We start from the raw sequence: 19,444 nt of genomic DNA on the forward strand, positions 1-19,444 counted from the left end.
TCGTGCTGTGCCCCCAGCCAGCCGTGTTCCCGGGAAGCATACCCACTCCGAGAGCAGCTGAGTTTATTGACAGCGATTGCTGACCAGGCGGAAGCGGCTCTACATGCCTCTGACATGAGATTACATACATGCAATAATTAAAAAAGCCCACCAGCCTCACTTCCCAGCACCAGAACATGCCCTGCTGCCAGGTGGGCTAATCCAGGGGACCCCAGTGAGTCCATCCCATCCCCCTCACCCCAGCCAAAGCGCATTCCCTCCCGTCCCAAATTCCTGGCCAAGGAGAAGCTCTGGGACCATCTAAAACTAACCCCTTGGTTCTTGGCCAACTGACCATTTTAATGGCCTGCTGAGGCCACCCCTGCAGCCCTCCCCCTCCCCTGCCAGCTCTGCCCAAAGAACTGCAAGTCGGAAACCTGTCTTGGGGGGCCAGCTGCTCCTCAGCAATGAGCTGAGCTGCACCTGCCTAACACGCGATGCAAACGGCTGCCCCCACCCAGGCTTCTGCAGTGAGCACCTCGTGCTGGGGGACTTCAGCTCAGGCCATAGGGGAATCAGAGGCAGGGGCACGACCCCCACACCATGGCTTGGCCTGGCCTTCAGCCGGGGATCACAACATGGGAAGAGGCAGCAGATCAGGGCTGCGCTGCAGGCATCTCTGACATGCCTGGACACTGATGAGGCTCTAATGAGCTTAATGAACCTAAACCCAAGCTCTGCTCAGCCTGGCCTCACCCAAGTGCCCCGATTCTGCAGCGGCAGAGGGGCCAGGTGCATTTCCCAGCTGCTCAGGCAGTTAAAGAGCAGGGGGCAGGGGACAGTGAAGGTTCTGCAGGGACCCAGGGCAGTTCCTTGCTCCCCACGATCTTCAGGGACGCAGCTACGCAGCCCCCAGGGAGGCGAGTGCAGCATGCATGGGGCTAAGAGCCATCTGGAAGCAGAGCCCAGCAATCCTGGAGCCCCCATCCACCTCCCCAGCTGCAGAGAGCGGGCGGTTTGCAGGTGCCTGGTGGTGAGCGGAGAGGCCTGGAGGATGAACGCCATCACCCCTCGCCTGTCGCTCCAGCTCCACTGTGCTCCAGGGTCTGGTTCAGGAGCCGAACGGCTCCACAGCTCGGGGGCTCAGAGCCCCCTTCCAGCTGGGCACCTGCTGCAGCGCCGGCCTGGAGGGAGGCGCTTTGGGGGACAGGCCGGGGCATTCTGCGGCATGGAGGGAGGAGGGAGCTCGGGACTGCCATACGCTCCCCTCCAGGTTCAGGTTACAAGGGGCCAAATGGCGGTTGGAGCCCCCTGCCAAGGCAGGGAGTGTGTTTGCTGAGAGCTTTGCCTAGCCTGTGCGTTGGGAGCAGAGACCAGGCCAGCAGCTGCCTGTTCGCAGGGCTCCCGGTCTGGGCGAATCCCGAGTTCAGACCAGCCACCCAAGGCTGCCCTCCCTCTCCAGGCAACAGGGACGGGCCAGGCACCTTCACTGCCCCCAGTGACCACTGGGTCCTCGGCATGCTGCCTCGTGTGGCCAGGGGCCAAGCCCCCCCCCCACTCCAGGAGCTCAGCCCCTCCCATCAGCAGGCTTTGTGCCAAGCCCCCAGAGCTCAGGAGAGGTGGAAACGCCATGGGGCGAGGTGGCAGGGGAGGGGAGGCCAGGCCTTCAGCCGTCTATGGAGCCGCTGCCCTTGTTCTTGCGGCTCAGCGGGAAGGCGGATTTGCTCTGCGGCTGCGTCATCTTGCTGGCCAGGTAGGTGAAAGGCTCGATCAATGTCCGGCGGTCGGCCACGGACACCTCCCACAGCTTCACCTTCTCGCCCTTGGCCCAGTGCTGGGCCGCGTCGTGGTCTACGCGCCGCTGCTCCTGCAGGTCGCACTTGTTGCCCAGAACCACAATGGTGACCTGTACGAAGACACACAGACGGAGCACACTCAGGGCCGGCTGCCTGGCTCTGCAGCCTGCAGGGACCAAGCTCCTGCCATTTCTCCCCCAGCACTGGTCTTTCCGGCGAACGTCTCTTTCCCTTTGGCGCCTTCCGGCCAGACTCCCTGCTGTGCTCCCGGTCCAGCCTTCGCCCCCACCTATGCGGCCAGCTGAGCGCAGCGCTGATGGGCTCCAGAGGGTCCTGCCCAGCCCCCTGTGGCCGGAGCTTGGGCAGAGGCTACATGGCTCTTTTCGAGGAGGAGATAAGGGGCTCTGGGATTTCCCAAACTGGATCACATCACTGATCCCTCCCATGTGTCTCCCCTCCGCTGCCTGCCCCACCAGACGGCCAATGTCCCCTCCCTCCTGCTCAAGCAGGCCTGGCCAGTCGTGCAAGGCTGTAGGTGGCAAGGAGCAGTCCCTGCCTGAGCCCACCGGGTGCCCTGGGGTCTGACTGGCTTTCTAACCCCGTTTGCAGAGCGACAAACATCGGGCTCTGAGCGCAAGTGCTGGCCAAGCACTTGCAAACTCAGCCCCTTGGTGGCTGATTTAAAAATCCCAGGGGAGGGGCAACGAGAGGAGAAAAGGCAGAGAGACCTTGAACGTGGTGGTGGACTGACAGCGCTGGAGCCCAACGGCCTCTGCCGAGAGGGGGAAATCCAAGAAGCAGAATGCACCAGCTCCCCTCAGGCCGCCACCCCACATGCACACAGCTGGCTCCACCCCTCCCTGGAATGCTCCCCCCACCCCACTCAGCCCCTATGGCCTGTTTCCTCACAGCCCCTGTGCTGAGTATCCGAGACAGAGGGCAGCCGGGGGGGTCCCCCGACTCGCTATGGCAGGACACTGACAAGCCACCAGAAGGACGCGCGCTCCCGGCTGGGCAGGACTGGGGAGCTGTAGGGGAGGAGGCTCCGTCCCCCATTCCCAGCCCACCCCGTGCTCTGGCGCCTGTGGCGATGCCTCACCTCCTTCTTATCCTTGCACTTGTCGATTTCCTTCTTGAGCAGCTCCACCCTCTTGAAGGACTCCCTGCTGCCGGTGCTGTAGACTAGCACATAGCCGTCTGTGCAGGAGAAGCAGTGCTTGGGGAGCTCCAGGCCCTCCCGCAGGCCCCGGGTGTCGTAGAATCGCACCTGCTCCCGCACCCCGCGGTCCGTCTCGATCGAGCCCACGTAGATGTCCTCCTGGGTTTCTATCATCTCGGAACCTGCGGGGAAGCGGGCAGGCATGGGGTAACATGGGGAGCCGGGCTGCAGTCTGCCGTGATGGAGGAGGCCTGTGTTCTATTGTGGGCTCTGCCACTGACCTGCTGAGTGACCGTGGGCAAGTCCCACCCCTTCCCTGTGCCTCAGTTTCCCCTCCCAGCCTTTGTCTGGTCTGTTCAGACTGGGAGCTCTTTAGGGCAGAGCCTGGCACAAGGGTGCCCCGAGCTTGCCTGGGGCCCCTAAGTGCTGCCACATAATAGCAGCTCCTTGCCCAGGCCTGTCTTGTACTCTGTTCCCTGTTCATGCAGGTCTCACACATCTGTGTTTAGAGTGGCCCCACTGGGGCAAACTGCCTGTGGGAGGGAGCTGCTGGAGGCAGCTTTCCCAGGGTTTTTTTCTATTTACTCTCCCCACCTGGGACACTGGCAGACAAACCTGCCTGTCACTGCACAACTCTGTCTGCCTCCATCACGTGCTTACACGACTCTATTTGAATTGCAGAGGGCTGGACAGTTCCACTAGAGTTTGTTCTGGAATGCTGGGAGGTTGGTGCTAATTTATTATTGTAGGGTCTCTTGTCAACTGCTGGGCTAGGTGCTGATTTGTTATGGTCAGGGTGCTGGTCATTGCGAAAAGCCACAGCAGAGCTATTTGGCATTAAGCCTGTGGGGGCTGCAGAACGTCCCCTTGCTGGTCATCCACCCTACCCCCACACTTACCAACCACATGGTTCCCATAGAGGAGCTGCTCCAAGATGGCTGTTTTTCCAACTGAGGCTTGGCCGCAAACCACCACCTTGCAGCTCTTCCCCATCTGGGGTCTCTTTCCTGGGGACAGAAGAGCGGGACATTGGAGCTGGAGGAATACATCTTCTCAAAGTCGAGTCAACTGGGCAATGCCATGTGGGCTGGAGCCTGGCAAAGTTTCCTGGGCCGTGCCCGGTCTCCCCGGTGCTCAGTGCTCTGCACTGCCACAGGAGAGAGAACCCTGGAAACCTAGGCTGGAAGGGACTGCCAGAAACCATCTCAGCCACCCCACTGCAGGGAGCCTGGTCTCTTACTCCTTGGGCCAGTGGGGGCTGGGGCACATGGCCCTGAAGTGACACTAAGGGGCCCCCTTCACAGATGGTGGCTGGGACACAAGCCCCATGGCTAGGTACGTGGGTCACTGCCCAGCGCTGATGCTGGGGCAAACCTCAGGGTAAGTTACATTAGGCTGGAAGGAATAACGAGGGGTCCGAAGCGCAGGTTTCATCCCCTAATCTCTCTGGAACCACAGCTCTGCACCCTAGCATGGTTAGTCCTTGAAGGTCCCCTCATCCCTCCCGGGAGACATTTGGTCAAGACCTCAAAAGCTGAGCTCCCATCTGCAGGAACATTTCACAATTCCTTGGGACACTTCTGGTAAGAGGCAGGACTTTCCTGGGGCCCCTGGCCCAAACTCCCCCCGACCCCCATAGTTGTACTGCGGGGTTGCCACCCTCCTCCCCAGAGGAAGCTGCATTCAGGGTGAGCTGCGTGGTATGTGTGGCCGGGGGGACGGTAAAATGGTTTTCACAACCAGACAAGGGCGCTGGGAGAAATTCAAGCCCAAACCCTGCGCTGGTAGGAGGCAGGAGGAAAGACGTGGGTGCAGGTCTGCCACTGGACTAAGGCTCAGGAGATTGCAGTTCTGTTCCCAGCTCTGCCACAGACTCCCTGGGTGACCCTGGGTGAGTCTCTTCACCCCTCTACCGGATGGTTCCCCATCTGCCAAAGGGGGGCCATTCTCCCCTTCCTCCATCAATGGGGTTTTGCTCCCAAACTACCAGGCCAGGGGCCAGGACAGCAGCTAGAGCCAGGCACTCAGTGATCCACTGGGTCTCTTCCCGCTCCCCAGGTGTGATCTGTGCTGGAGCCCCCGTGTGCTACACAAACGCACGCGCCTTCGGGAGATTTCGGCCCAGGAACGAACCAGCCACCTCAGATCCTGCCGAAGCTGAAGGGCAGATGTGAAAGCGGGCGACAGGCCCAAGGCTGGGCAGCCAAGTGTCACCGGATTTAGGCTGCCCGGGCCTGATCCTCACTGCAGCCTTGGCAGGACACGAGCCCAGCTGGCTGCACTGCACTCACAGAGGCAGCTGGCTCTTGGCTGGAGGCTTCAAGCATCTGTCAATGTGGATCAGTATCTCCCCCCCCCCACACAGCTGGCACAGCACATCTCTGATGGGGGGGGGGTCTCTACCTACCTTCTCAGGCCAGCTGTCTGTCTGGTTCCTCTCTCCCTCCAGCTCACATGACACCCAAGGAAGGGCACATCAGAGAAGGCAAGACAGGGCAGGCGAGCCAGCCCGGGAGCGGCAGGACAGCACCATCTAGAGTTGCAGAGGACAGGTTGTGTCGTGCTTTCCCGTCTACAATGGAAAAACAAACCAGAGCTGCATTACCTAATAATCTAACCCCAGACACATACCCAAAGGTTCATCCGTGACCATGTTCTTAGTAACTTCATGGGGCTGGGGGGGCCTTGCAAACTCTTTCATTAGCACTGAAGATAACAGGCAGAGTTGTAGGGAAGAGATCTTTATTGAGCTTGCGCAGTGGCCAGCATTGACAGGATGAGAGGTCTGTGCTTGTCTGGCAGCCTCCTGACCCCGGCTTGCAGGCCTGATGCCCCACTGAAGCGGATCTTTTCTGAAATCCTCCCCCTTCCTCCCCATCATACTTCGCCAGCCATGGTGCAAATATGACAAGAACAATGGAAACCAGGGTCACTTCAGGCAACTAGTGGTCACTAGGGCCACATCGTCCATTTAAGGAAAAGCTTTTTAAAAAAAAACAGCAACTTTCATGTCTGAAAATATGGAGGGAAAGTTCCCCCCACTCCACCCCCTGTTCCACCAGCCTGATCTTTTTTTCTTTGAGATTCCAGATGGTTTTGAAGAAAGCTAAGCTTTCTGGCTGCAAATATCCTGAAATCTAGAGTCTGTCTAGCCCCCACCCAGCTTGAAGAATATTTGAGAAGACATTGCAGTTGCTAAAGGCTCACATCAGGGCATTGTTGCAAGAGAAAACAAGAGATGGGTTTTAAAAGGCATCATTACAATGACTCATTTTTTTTTAAATTATACATCAAGCATCTGGAGAAGCGCTATGGCAGCTCCCAAAGCGAGCAAAGACATGCCTTAATGCAATCCAGCACCATCCTACATGGAGAACTGCATGGGCCGATCCCTGCTCCTGCGTGGAGCCCCACTGGAGCCAATGGGGCTCTGTGAGCACGCAGGGGTCCACCTGCACAGTTCTCATTTGCAGCAGGACCTAAGTCGGCAACACAATGGACGAGGGCAGGCAAGGAAGGACAAGGGTCACAACAGAACGATCACGTTGATATGCAAGAAAGACCTGATCCGGCAATGAGCTCTGTGTAGGCAGCATCCTGCTGAGCATCTATATTGATTGCAAGGTCAGGGCCTAAGGCAGTGGTTCTCAGCCTACTACCACTGTGGCCTGCATCCACACAATAGATATACTACCTGTCTGGCCTTGGAGGACATCACATGGGCTGCAGTTGTGTGCTGATTGGGCCACAAGCAGACTGCGGGTTGAGAACCACTGGCCTAAGGCACGGGCAGAGCTTGATGTTTAGGAACCTAATTCTTTGTAATTGATTGTTATCTGTGGATGTGGTTACAGGGACGGTTTGGTGCCAGAGGGCGGTGGTTTAGCCGGAGGATGCCTTAACATGGCAGTTTGCTATTTACACCATGATCACTGCCATTTGTTATCAGCCGTGTTACAGTAGCACCTAGGAGCACCCTTCGGGGATCAGGGACACGCTGTGTAAGGCGCTGAACAGACACCAAGAACTCGTCATGCTGCATCGCCGGGTGCCCCTCACGTCCAGTGTCACTCTGCACCCGGCATCCGCTCCATGTTGGGCCAGTCTCAGGTAAGTCACCGTCATGACCCCCTTGCTGCCTCCGAGGCAGGGCTCCCCCAGCACCTCCTCCCTGGCTGGCCAGGGCCTAGGACCCCCCTGGCTGGCCAGGCCCCCCCCATCCCCATCTCCCCCCCGGCTGGCCAGGGCCAGGCCCCCCCCATTCCCATCCCCCCCCCCCCGGCTGGCCAGGGCCTAGGACCCCCCCGGCTGGCCAGGCCCCCCCCCATCCCCATCTCCCCCCCGGCTGGCCAGGGCCTAGGACCCCCCCGGCTGGCCAGCCCCCCCCCCATCCCCATCTCCCCCCCGGCTGGCCAGGGCCTAGGACCCCCCGGCTGGCCAGGCCACGCCCCTTCCCATCCCTCACCCGTGGGAGATTGGCCCTCTCGGTGCCCCTCCCCTGGCGGACCGCGGGCCCCTCTTGACGGACCGCGGCGGCCTCTCGTTGCTCCCGGAAGTCCAAGTCTCTTCCGGTTCCCCTCCCCCCGCCCCAGGGTCCCGGCCGGCGGTAAGATGGCGGCGGCGGCGGCGGCCGAGTGCGATGTGATCATGGCGGCGCCCGAGGGGCCCGGGCTGCTGGGCGGCGAGGAGCAGACGCGCAGGTAGCGGGGCCGGGGTTTGTCCTGGGGGGGGCTCAGCCACCGGCACACCCGTGACCCCCCCGGGTGCCCCATTCCCGAGCGCCCCCCCCGCCGTGTCCCTCGGGGCGGGGGGGTCTCGGGCGGGGCGGGCGGGACCCCCCCGCGCACCCCGGTGGGGCCTGCAGCGGGCGCGGCTGCTGGGAGTGGGGGCTGCGGACGGGGGGGGCAGCCAGGTGCTAACCCCCCCTCTGGTCTGGGGGGGTCTCAGGCAGGCGGAACTCTCCCGGCTCCCCCCCCCCGGTGGGGTCTGTAGCGGGGGCGGCTGCTGGGAGTGGGGGCGGGGGGGCAGCCAGGTGCTAACCCCCCCCGGTGTGGGGAGATCTGCCCCCAGGGCGGGGTGCCCGGGGGCACTCGGGGCGGGGGGTGCCGGGGGGGGGGTAGTTCTCTGCCACCCCCTTGAATGGCTCTGTCGGGTCTCCACCGTGGCCTGCGGGTGCCTGGTGCTTTAGAACAGACGCCCCGTGCCGGGGCCACCAGACAGCAAGTGTGAGCGATCGGGGCGGGGGGTGGGGGTAATAGGAGCCTGTATAAGAAAAAGACCCAAATATCAGCCCTGTCCCTATAAAATCGGGACACCTGGTCACCCCACCTCGCGCCAGCCCCAGAAGGGGATTTCTCTGGGCTTCTCGAGTGCACCCAGCCGTCGCCGTGGTGTCTGGGCAGAAAACCCCTGTCTCGGGGGGGGTGCGGGGGGGTGGATCCGGTCCCAGGGAGGAGAACGTTCTGCTGGACCAAGCCGAAGAAAGAAGGCAGCAGTGACATTAATGCTTCATGTGCTGGGTCTGCAGGACTGAATTCAGCCCTGAAGAACAGGGGTGCTCAGAGTGGAATCGGTGACGTTCCTGCCCTTTAATGAGGGAGGTGTAGGATGCCAGATGTGGGGAGGAGGGCCTGCAGCCCCCAGCATGTGGGGAGGAGGGCCTGCAGCCCCCAGCATGTGATGCTTTGTTTCAGAATGGCTTGGCTGCGTGTCAGATGCTGAGCTCTCTGGCCTCTGTTGGACATGCCCCTATATTAAAGGCAGGGATGGTTCCAGTCACTATCCATTTTATAGAAAAGGTTCAATCTTCTTTCCATCAGACTTTGTGCAGTACAGCAAACCCCAGCCTGCTGTGTGGTGCCAGCTGGTCTACAGTGATGGGTGCTATAGAAAACGTTGATAGGCAGCAAATCTGGGCTTCCTTGAACTTGGCTTTGGTCTTTCAATGTGTTCCATCCTTTCTGCCTAGGGGCAGTATTGACTAGCACCTGCAGAAGCCTTTCTCTGCCAGATTGAAGTCTGCTCTGGAGAGGGAGCTAAAGGGTTAAACGATGCATGTTGTGGTGGAGGGGGAAACCTCGTGGCTCAAAACCCTTGAAGAAGGTTCAAATCCTTTTCCCTTCTCTAAGTCCTGTGTCTGATGACTTCACGGATCCTTATTAATTGCACCTACCTGCAAGAGAACACTTACTGTTTGAGATTTGTGATAGCCTGGAGCCCTGCTCTTCAACACTTGCCCCATGCTCCATGGAAAAATGGTCATTTTGCATGTTGGCTCTGCAAAGTACACTGTGTATTGGGTGTTGAAAGTACTAGGACAGCTGCGTTCTTCCCCACCTAGTAATTGTTGAAAGGCCAAGCCTCCTTCATCCCCAAAGCTCGCTGGCAGATTTTGCCCAGCGGTGCAGACGCTGTCTGAGGCCAGGCTTGGTGAGGATCCCAGCCCTGTCCTCTGGTAATGAATTTTCTTTACAAGAGCAAGTGCTTTTATTACCACCTGCTGCTGAGCTGTCGCAATCACAGCAGGGGATGAAATTACTAGACCAGCCTTTAGGAAACACTCTGCTCGTTCTAGTGTGCAGAACCGAGAGCTGAATCTCAGTAGTCTGGTGTCTCAGGAGGAATACAATGTCTGTAAATGGTGCAGCTGAGCCTGTCACTCTAGAAAGGTGTTCACCTGACTGAAGCAGTAGGACAAAATGAAACTGAAAGGGGCCTCTGAGCAGTGCCAGTTTCAAAATGATGGTGAAGGGCTGAGGTAGGTGTGCTGCTTATTAGCTATGAAAGGGTGCGGGCCAAGGGAGTGGCATTGGAAGTATTGTAGCACCATGTTAATTAAATAGATAGATTGTTAAAAAAGCACCAGAATGCTGCATAAAATATCCAAGTATCATAGAATTAAAGTATTGATTAGTGCTTGGAGAACCCTGCTAAGTTTCATGTAATCCACCCCCTCCCCGGGCTAATGTAGGATAGTTCCTTATAGCATTTTCTCCAGGGCTTTGTTCACTTTTAAATAACTAGTGTAAATATTAAAAGTATCAACAATTAAAAATCATGAACTGGGCTCAGTCTTCCTACTACAGAGATCTCTAGCACCAGCCTCTCCTCCTCCTCCATACCCGAGTTCAGAAGGCAGCTGCAGGAAATGTACTGGTCATGAATAAAATGACCCATAGAAAGGACTGAAGAGTCCCAGAAACAGAAGAACTCTGACACCCTCAGTGGGAGGGCTGGTTCCTGGCCCACTCCAGATAGAACCCTGGGAATGGAGAGCAAAAGGAACCTAGCTCACGCAGCTGCCTTGATGGGATAGGGCCAATACCTCAGTCCTGGGTCATTAAGGTTCACTGTTTCATCCTGTGGTTGTCCTTTTGAGTGTGGGATTCCCAGGCTTTCTTTTTTCCCGCTGGGGTGATCCTGTCTTTTAATCTCATTGAAGGGTGGCACGGCAACACTATTCCAGGGTCACCTAGAGGGGAGGTGTTAAAGGAAGGAATTAATGTGCTACGTCCAAGATGTTCCCATCCCCTCTTGGCAGCTCAGAGCTTGGGACCTCTTGGTTTGAGCAGATGCCTGCAGTCAAGAACTTCCTGAGTGTTAATCTTCTCTTTGCCATGAAGCTCCTCTCTGAGTTTGAGCAAGTTCTTTAGCTTCTCGGGCCAGTTTACCCATTTGTAAAATTGGGGCACTGCTCAGCTGTGTCAGAGGGGGTGTTTGGAGACATTGCATGGTTCCAGGGGCTTTACAGACATCAGCTAAGTGCTATGAGAACGGCCAGACTGGGTCAGACCAAAGGTCCATCCAGCCCAGTGTCTTGTCATCCAACTGTGGCAATGCCAGGTGCCCCAGAGGGAGTGAACAGAACAGAGAATCATCAGTGATCCATCCCCTGTCGCCCATTCCCAGCTTCTGACAACAGAGGCTAGGACACCATCCCTGCCCATAGCCATTGATGGACCTGTCTTCCATGAACTTCTCTAGTTCTTTTTTGAACTCAGGTATGGTCTTGGCCTTCACAACATCCTGTGGCAAAGAGTTCCACAGGTTGACTGTGCTATGTAAGTGCTTAGCGTTGTTGGACTTAGGCAGACTAGGCATGGGAACCTGATGTTTCACTACAGCTTTTGTAGGGTGAGTGGGTAAATTTCTTATTTAAAAAAAAAAACCGACCCCACAACCCGTGTAAATTATTTTGATACAAATGTGGTTTGGACTAACCTTTGCCCAAATGTACAAAAATGGTCTCTGATGACTGCTTCTGCTTCCCAGGCTGCAGCAGAAGATAGATGGTAGCAAAGCAGTGATTTGCTTTCAGTGTAACTATCCTGGCATTGCACTGAAAAAGCTGCAGATAAACGGAATGTGTCATTTGCAGGTTGTTTAAGAGGCTCATCTGTGGAGGGAGTGGAATATGGTCACAGGATAATGGTTGCCTGTTGTTGCATAAATTCCAGGGATACTTATGGAAAATGATTGATGTAACTGCACTAATTTTATCTGATGGTGCAGTTAGTGACAGTTATTGTTGAACAGCTGCATTCTGATTGGCTTAAATTCTGTGTTCTGATCCAATCACAGATCAGCATCTCCATAAGAAGGGGAGTTTTTTTAAAAAAAGATTTCTCGACCATGGAAACGGTTTTCTTGTGGCTCAGTTGATTTCTGAAGCTTTATTTCACTTTTTTTATCAGATAAATAGTTTCTCGGTCATCTGCTTGGCAGCTCCAGAGTCTATCTGTTGTGCATATATGTGGGGGGATGTGTCCCCTCATTCTTCAGTGCTGAATGATGTGGAAGAAGTATCTTAAAAAGAGGTATCTTAAAAAGTCTCGTTGCTAAGTTAATATTAGGATTAACAGTTCCTTGATCAGACCTTTTCCTTTACTATTTGGTACCAGCTTGAGGATGGCTGTGCTCTCAGAAGTTGCATCATAGTTACCTTTGTAAAATGGAGAGTATGAGATTTACACATGAAGAAAAAATGTGCCAAACGAAAGAATTTGAGCTGTCCCTAATCTTGGGCTCAGAAAACTTCACCTGTGGGTTGCCAGTTCAAATCCAGGGTAGCTCAATAGTGAGGGGATCACTTCCATCTCGTGTGAAATGAGTTGGTGGGTCTCCAAGTGGACAAATCTCATTAATTGACCCCTTTGTTGACAGTCTCAGGAGCAAACCAAAGGTTTAATTGGCCACGAAGCCTGAAGACGTTGGTGCTGTACCTGTGCTGTGGATAAATAGGACTTCTAGTGTCCAAGGCCAAAATGGAATTGTGTTTTTAAAATAACCAGTGGTGCTGAAAAGAATTCTTCACAGCAATACTAAACTAGTATGAATACATAGTGCACTGCAGGATTTGAACAATTCTATTATAGAATCCGTGTAGAGTAGGTGTACAAAAATTCAATATTTAATACTTAGAGCCTTATGTCTTCAAAGCATCGTGCAAGCTCTTCTTTGGTTGAGTAATTCTGTATTGTAGATGGATGATCAGGGGCTTATCATAAACATCTTGGTTATTTATTAAAACCTGTCAATTTCCTTGATTTCAGTTTGTCTTATCAAAGGGCTCCCTAGCTGCACTATTTAAAGCTCTAGCACCACAATAGCCTTTGGATCTAAGTTTGTTTCCTTGAAAACAAAATGGAAGCAGAGTATTTCTGGCCTTGGGCCCTTCCGCGAATGTTAGAAAAGAGGCCTAGTGGGTGTTGGCTTCCTCAGAAATGATTTCGGGCGGTGGTTCTTAGCCTTATTGATACCAGGAACTGGCGTGCTGCCTTCCTAAACGATGTCAGGGAGAGCTCAGGGACCGGCACTGCTCCATGAACTGTTGTTGAGAAACAGTGGTTTAGGATAGTTCTGTGGAGTAGGCTATGCTGCTACACCCACACCCACCCCTTGGCTACGGCGTTATAGTCATGGAATTAAAAAACTCCAATACCCTTTTGAGGTGAATCGGCAGATAAACACAAGCATCTGCCTGCACAGCCACTGGATTTCCCTACCTTCCTTCCTGCTGGTTGTGAGCTATAGCTCGGTGGTTCTCAAACGTTTGTCCTGGTGACCCCTTTCACACAGTGAGCCTCTGAGTGTGACCCCCCCCTTATACATTAAAAACACCTTTTATATATTTAACACCATTATAAATGCTGGAGGCAAAGCGGAATCAGAGGTGGTGGCTGACAGCTCATGACCCCACCCCCATGTAATAACCTCGCAACCCCCGAAGGGGTCCTGACCCCCAGTTTGAGAAGCCCGGCTATAGGTCCTCTTTAATCAGCTCAATATCCTGCCCTAAGCAACTGGTAGCAGCATTGCTCCTTGATCAGTAGGGGGTGCTAATGCACAGAGGAATGTGCTGCTTGACGTGCTACAATGCTGCTTTGTATTGTAATGAGGCTGGCTCCCAGGTGAGCAGGTCTAGCTGCGGGATAAGACCATGATTTAAGTTTTAAGAAGTCTAGTTTTGAGTCTAGAGTGATAGGAGAGGCTGGTTTGACCAGCCTGGCGACAGCAGTGTGGAAGTATGCTATACTGTGAGCTCCACATGTTGCCCCCACCCTCTCTTTCCCCAGCTGCTGTTTTTCATCCCTGACCTGAAAGACGTGTCTCTAGGGAGTGAGAGAGGAGACCCCTCTGTGCTGTGACCCATTCATTCCTTGGCCTCTCTGCTGGGTCTGTCAGCATGCAGAGGGGAGAGGGGTGTGTAGTGCTCGGCTGGTTTTATGCTATAATCACCTGCCTGCTGCGAACGGCTCTGAGCTCACCAAGCTCATGACGTTTACTAGAAATAACCGACAGGTCGCCCAGGCAATTAACAAAAAATCACTGGAGCCCATGACCTGTCTGTGACTTTTACTAAAAATAACTAGGGGAGAGGAATGGCAGCCCGAACCCCACCACCACGGGAAGGGGGAGAGGCACAGGCCTGGCTGCAGCCACTGACAGCTGAAGCCAAAAAAGTCAGAGGTTCTGTAAAGTCACAGAATCCGTGACCTCTGACTAAATCGTATCCTTACACATAGGTCGCTGAATAGCATCTGATGGTAGAGATCTGGGCTGGATTTCAGCTGAAAGGGTCCCTATCCTGTAGCAAAATGCCTTGACTATATCTATGAAGCAAGTTGACTGTGGCCTTTTGCCCCTGCAAGTGACTAGAAGGGTTGTTTGGACCTCCTGGGGATTCACCATTGTTAGCCCAGAGAGTTTGGAGATGCAAACAAACCTCTGCCTGGCAGGGCACTAGGCGAGCTGCCTAGAAAATAAGTCAAAATGTGAACAGCCTGGAGTTTCTGACCTTGGAGCGCCTCCAAAACACAAAGCCAAGCACCTGACTTCCTGGAACTTTTGGCCAGCTCTTTAGTTCCCAGATAAGCTTGAAGTACTTTGCAATTTAGGCAGGAAGTGCGAGAGGAATGATGGCCTTGGGAGGCATTGAATTTGCCACCTCAGTAGATTGTACAGACCTGAGTTACACATTGAGAGAGCCGGATGGCTGCAGGGTGCCAGCCAGGTAGGAAGGCTAGTGCAACAGCTCCATTTGGGAGGTGGTGGTCAGACAGAGCTCAGAAGGCTCTGACCATTCTGGAAATGACATGTTCTTGGCTGTGCCTCTTGTTCTGTGCTGTGAAAATCAGGTATGTGATTTGGATTGATGCTCGTACGTTAAAGGATGGTCGCAGGCTCGAGCAGGGGGAAATCTGTGTTAGGATTTGTACGGTGGTAGGAGGCAGATGAAAGATGCTGCTCAAAAGCTCTTGGGCTAATCTGGCACCATCTCACTGTTGTGCAGGGTGGGTTGTCTGTCTTGGCAGTTTGTTCCAAGAACTAGCAAGGGTTGGGATTGCTGCAGAGGCAGGGTGGGCAGAGGGCCTACCAGGCCCTCCAGCCACTGGGGTTGAATAGTTCAGAGGGGAGTTGTTGAGGCCACTGCCCTTCTGGAGGAAGATACCCGTCTGCAGTGAGGATGGGGCAGATCCTAGGGGAGAAGGTATCAGGAATGTTCTTCCCATGAAAGGAGGCTGAGGAGCCTTTCAGGTTGAGCTGGGCTATGGAATAGGACTGGCTGCAGCACCTGGAGAACTGAGAGCACACGACAAGCTACTTAACCAAGCAGTTAACAGTTCACCAAATTTTGGGAGAAGGGAGTTGTTTCAGACAGCTGGCTCCTAGCAGAGCTCTCAGTGCTTGCAGGCAATGAAAGAGACGCTTCTTAGTGAGTCCCTTGATGTGGCTCTGTTCCTCCCCACCCCCTGGGTTCACCACGGAGAGGCCCCGAAGAGACGCTGACCTCTCCGAACAAAGGAATCCGTTCTGGCCTGGATTGTATTTTTAGCAAAGCAGCAAGTGGGGAATGCAGCCTACATCAGTGTGAGATGCAGAATGATCTCATTCAGGCGGCAGCATCTGTTTGGATTGAAACAATTACTAATGATATCAGGAGACCTGCATTTGTTTTGTTAGTGCAGCCAGAGACAGTGGTAAACAAGAACAGGAACACAACTGGGGAGAGACGCTGCCGTTCTGTTCCCAGGCTCTCACGCCATGGATCCTGCGAACCCAGCGACTCTGCCTACATGTTTTGAAGCCACTTTGATTTTCTTGCAAGGCTTCATCATACACGTAAACGATAAAGCCAGCTGTGTTTACTTCCTCTCTGGGAAGGTTAGCCAACCACTGAGGTTTGACATGTCAAGGAAGTGCCGTGTCTAGTAAACACTAAAGAGAGAAACCCAACCCACACTGAATAGAAACAACCGTCCTCGTACTCTTCATCCGATTATTTCAAAGGGCTTTGTATGCACTGCGGAGCCTTGCAGCTCTCCTGTGAGGTAGGTCTGTATTTACCCACTCGTTTCACAGATGGGGTGATGAGGTGCAGAGGTGGCAGTCAGGGACAACCCCAGGAGTCGTGGCTTACAGCCCTGCAGCTGGAACCGCTAGAAACACTGCATTGCAGAATGACTGGTAAAGGTGCTTAAAGATTTACACATCAGACCAATCTGCTTGCTTCTAGCAAGGGGCTCAGCAGGCCAAGAGAGATCAGGTTTGGTAATGATCCTTGTTGCCCTGTTCTTCAGAATATGTAACCACAGCAGTGGGACCGTAGATGCTAAAAAGGAACCTTCCTTCACTGCCTTCTGAATGCTTCAACCCTCCTCATGTTCAGAAGTGGCCATTGCGCATGGGTGTCTTATCTGACAGAGTGAAAATCCCATCACACCGAGTGGTACAAATCCATCCCCTTGGTATGAGTCACTGAAACAGTCCCTACTCGGAGAGTCGAGAGAGGGATCTACAGCATGGGACAGATGAGATGCACATTGCATGTATCTTCTAACCTGTGCTTCTTCACCAGCTCGGATCTGCTCAGGAGGAGAACATGCTGCCAGGCTGGCGGGCCAATTACATTTTAAAAAGTGATTTTTCATTCCCGGAACAGATTTTTTCCTTTCGCTGTAAATCAAGTAAGGGGCATATTTGTCTAGCTCTGCTTCCTTCTAGAGCAGTGCGGGTGGGGAGTTCTGCTCTGACACTTGCCACATGTTCCAACACACTCCAGTGTGCATATCCCGAGGCTGACTTGGTGGGTGTGGGTGGAGATAACAGGTTTCAACCACAGCAGCAGAGGGTTCATTTCTGATGGGAACCTTAGCATGATGCCATCCTTTGGGATGTTAGCGGGAAGAATATGGGTGAGGAGGGCATGTCGGCAGCTTCCCACCAGATAGAGATGAAAGCTCATTGAGACCAGACTCAGGCTAGAGGTTAGATGGGAACTTTAGATACCTTTCAAGGCCCTGAAGTGAACCCACTGAAACCGAGGGAGAAGGATCGGGATCTGAATCTCTTGTGTTCCCAGCACTCCCAGTTTAGGACGTGCACTCTCAGAGCACCACATGGCAGCTCGCTTCTCTGCCACCCAGTCACCCCTGGACTCTGTTTTAAATAAACATAAACATCCTGGGCCAGGGATATCCCTGGTGTGTCTGACCAGTGCGGTGACACAGACCCGGGGCTTGCCCGCTGTCAGCATCCTGAGCTGAACCTAATTGGTAACAAGATTAAAAATGAAAGTGAGCAGCACATACTTCAGCCCTGACCCCGAAGGCCCACTCCATATCTGTTGTTCTGCCAGCTGACAAACTTGCTTGTTTCTGTGAAAACAGCCCTTTGCTTGAGGCAGTTGTGTGGGAGTGGCCAATGGCAAGCCCGAATGAGGTTAAAAACATGTTAACTTGCCCCCACACAGTTCCCTTTGTTCCTTTTTTAGTGGGCTTGCCAAACATAGCTCGCATTGTTAGCTTCAGATTGCCTTCAGCTCGTGCCCGCTGCAATGCCTTCCTTTGGGCAGTGTTTCGCTCCTTGCAGAGAAGGGCACATGGACAGCTGGGTTTTGAATACCCAACCAGGATTTATTCTGTAGCGGATGATTTAATCAGGGGGTGGGGGGGTTGAAAGGTGTCTTCAGCTTGGACTCTTTGGCTCACGGACTGTCATTTACTGTGTCTGTCCAACAAGTAGCACAACGGGATCCGACAGTGTCGATGTGAAATAATAGGCTCTGGACCAGCAGGTCTCTGTATGCTGCTTGTTCAGAGCCTGAGCCGCACAGAATGGTTGTAAATTGTAGGTTTTAAAAATAAAATGGAACCAAATGGATACGGGCTTGTACCTTCCTTGATCAACTAGACTGGAAGCTCTTCAAGATAGGGCTGATACCTGCCTGTGAGTTTGGGTATAGCTTGTAGTGCAAAGGGGCCTGATCCCGATTTGGGCCTCTGGATGCTACCACAAAGCTAACAGTGGTAGTAGAAATTGCTTATGTTCCCCAGCAGTAAAACTGGTTGGTCAGCTTTTCCATGGCGTTACAGGGAAGGAGGGGGGGCTGGGGATAGCTCCAGTAACTCCTTGGGCTGCCTGTTCTGGACGCCTGTGCTGCTTGCGTTGGCGTATTAAAGCTATTTTCAGTGCTGTATGTCGGCCTTGGACTTCGCAACAAGTCATTTCTGAGCAGAATCATGGTAAAGCCTCAAAAGAGATTTTCCTGGTTTCTGTAGCTCTCTAGGCCCTGGCTTTTCGGAAGCGGGAGAAGCTCGGCTTCTGGCGTGACCTGAGCGTTTGGACCGAATGTGGAACTCTGCTGGCAGGCTGGGATGTCCCCTTAGCTATTTTAATGCCATAAGCCTTTGCCCCATTACTGCTGTGAAGTCTATATATGGAGCAGCTGGCTGACATTTCCTTTGAGAGGAGGAAGGTGTCATATGTGCGTCGACTCCACTTGTGGTAAGGAAGGAGTTGCCTACCATGTGCAACTGATATCTGTGCCTGGACTAGCCCAGTGCAATGACTCTCAATGCCAAGTGATACTGCCTCCCTAATGCGATTTTGATCATTAATTGTGAACTCTGTAGACTTGCCCCCGTTGCTCGATTTCTGAAATTTGCCTTCCTCCAAGGAAGAGGCTTTAGACATGTGTGCGTTGAGGGAGTTCTCCTTCGGCAGGACTGAGCATAATTGGAAACCTCGGGTGCTTTAATTTCTGTAGCTCTGGGTGCAATGGTGACGACCCAAATGATTCTATCCCAGTGCTGATTGAAATATATCCGAGAACAGGGCGAGTTCATACTTTAAAGCAGGGGTCCCCAATGCGGTGCCCGTGGGTGCCACGGTGCCTGCGGGGGCATCTAAATGCGTCCGCTTACTGGCTGGCGGTGGAGCATCCTCTGAAATGCCGCCGAATTTTGGTGGCATTTCAGCAGATGCTCCACCGCCGCCACGGTCCTTTGTCTGGCACCTGCCAGACGAAAAGGTTGGGGACCCCTGTTTTAAAGCATCCATCTCATTGCCATTTTACCTGTTCAGTGGCATAGAAAGGGAAACACAACCATTCAGGTTCGTTGGACCTGAGCTTGGGAAGCCCTGGTAGCTAAACTCCCGAAAGACCAGTATGTAGATGCTGTTGCCTGGGTCCCGTTGAGAGGTGACACTGCTTTGGAGAAGCCATGCAGGGTAGGAGAGTGGGTAGCCCTCCAGACAGCAGCTGGGATGTGGGAGAAAGAGCATTTATAAATGTTGATCAATGCTGCTGTTTCAGCAGCAGATGCAGTGACGGGGCCCAGTTCTGCCTGACTTACGCTGCCTCAGACAGAGTTTGTCCCTAAGAGCAGCGTTTCCTAATGTGTGGGGTGCAAAGGACCGGCTGTGGGGCGTGGAACGGTGGCATGATCCCTGCCATGCTGCCCTGCCAATGTGATGAGATGGACTGTGGATGTAAATACTTCTGTTTTTCTGAAGGCTCAATTTCCAAGGGCTTTGGGGGAGATGCCTCGGGCTGAACATTGCATATTTTAGGAGACTTCCTAGGACCTGCTCTTGGGCAGTTCTGAGCCCCTCCTCAGCCCGCCAGGCACCCTCCATTCCTGCTGCCTTCAGGAGACCTCTCCAGTGGTCTGGGCCATTCCTGCTTGCTATGGAGCTGCTCCTGACAGGTGGTCAGCACCTCCGGTTT

The 19,444-nt window shown here is 54.0% G+C and overlaps 2 protein-coding genes across 4 annotated transcripts in view; one reads left to right on the forward strand and one right to left on the reverse strand.

The window, feature by feature from the left end:
* Positions 1 to 46: 46 nt before the first annotated feature.
* NKIRAS2 (NFKB inhibitor interacting Ras like 2) lies at positions 47 to 7,487 on the reverse strand. 3 transcript variants are annotated; one of them, XM_030541405.1, is made up of 5 exons: positions 7,400 to 7,487; positions 5,342 to 5,506; positions 3,834 to 3,941; positions 2,875 to 3,116; positions 47 to 1,885 (listed from the first exon to the last, which is right to left on the reverse strand). In XM_030541405.1, the coding sequence occupies exons 3-5, from the start codon at positions 3,925 to 3,927 to the stop codon at positions 1,646 to 1,648; spliced, it is 576 nt and encodes a 191-aa protein (XP_030397265.1). In that variant the 5' UTR covers positions 3,928 to 3,941; positions 5,342 to 5,506; positions 7,400 to 7,487; the 3' UTR covers positions 47 to 1,645. The 3 variants fall into 3 exon arrangements, with proteins under 3 accessions (XP_030397265.1, XP_030397267.1, XP_030397268.1); XM_030541407.1 differs by lacking the exon at positions 7,400 to 7,487 and adding an exon at positions 6,629 to 6,714; XM_030541408.1 differs by lacking the exons at positions 5,342 to 5,506; positions 7,400 to 7,487 and adding an exon at positions 5,075 to 5,268.
* The window catches only part of DNAJC7 (DnaJ heat shock protein family (Hsp40) member C7), a 28,951-nt gene continuing 16,393 nt past the window's right edge, over positions 6,887 to 19,444 (forward strand). The window contains exons 1-2 of the mRNA XM_030541397.1: positions 6,887 to 7,044; positions 7,527 to 7,634. Coding sequence (XP_030397257.1) covers positions 6,968 to 7,044; positions 7,527 to 7,634 — 185 coding nt within the window. The 5' untranslated portion in view covers positions 6,887 to 6,967. The remainder of the gene's footprint in view (positions 7,045 to 7,526; positions 7,635 to 19,444) is intronic.

This window comes from Gopherus evgoodei, chromosome 23, assembly GCF_007399415.2.
Source record: "Gopherus evgoodei ecotype Sinaloan lineage chromosome 23, rGopEvg1_v1.p, whole genome shotgun sequence".
NCBI classification, from domain to species: domain Eukaryota; kingdom Metazoa; phylum Chordata; order Testudines; family Testudinidae; genus Gopherus; species Gopherus evgoodei.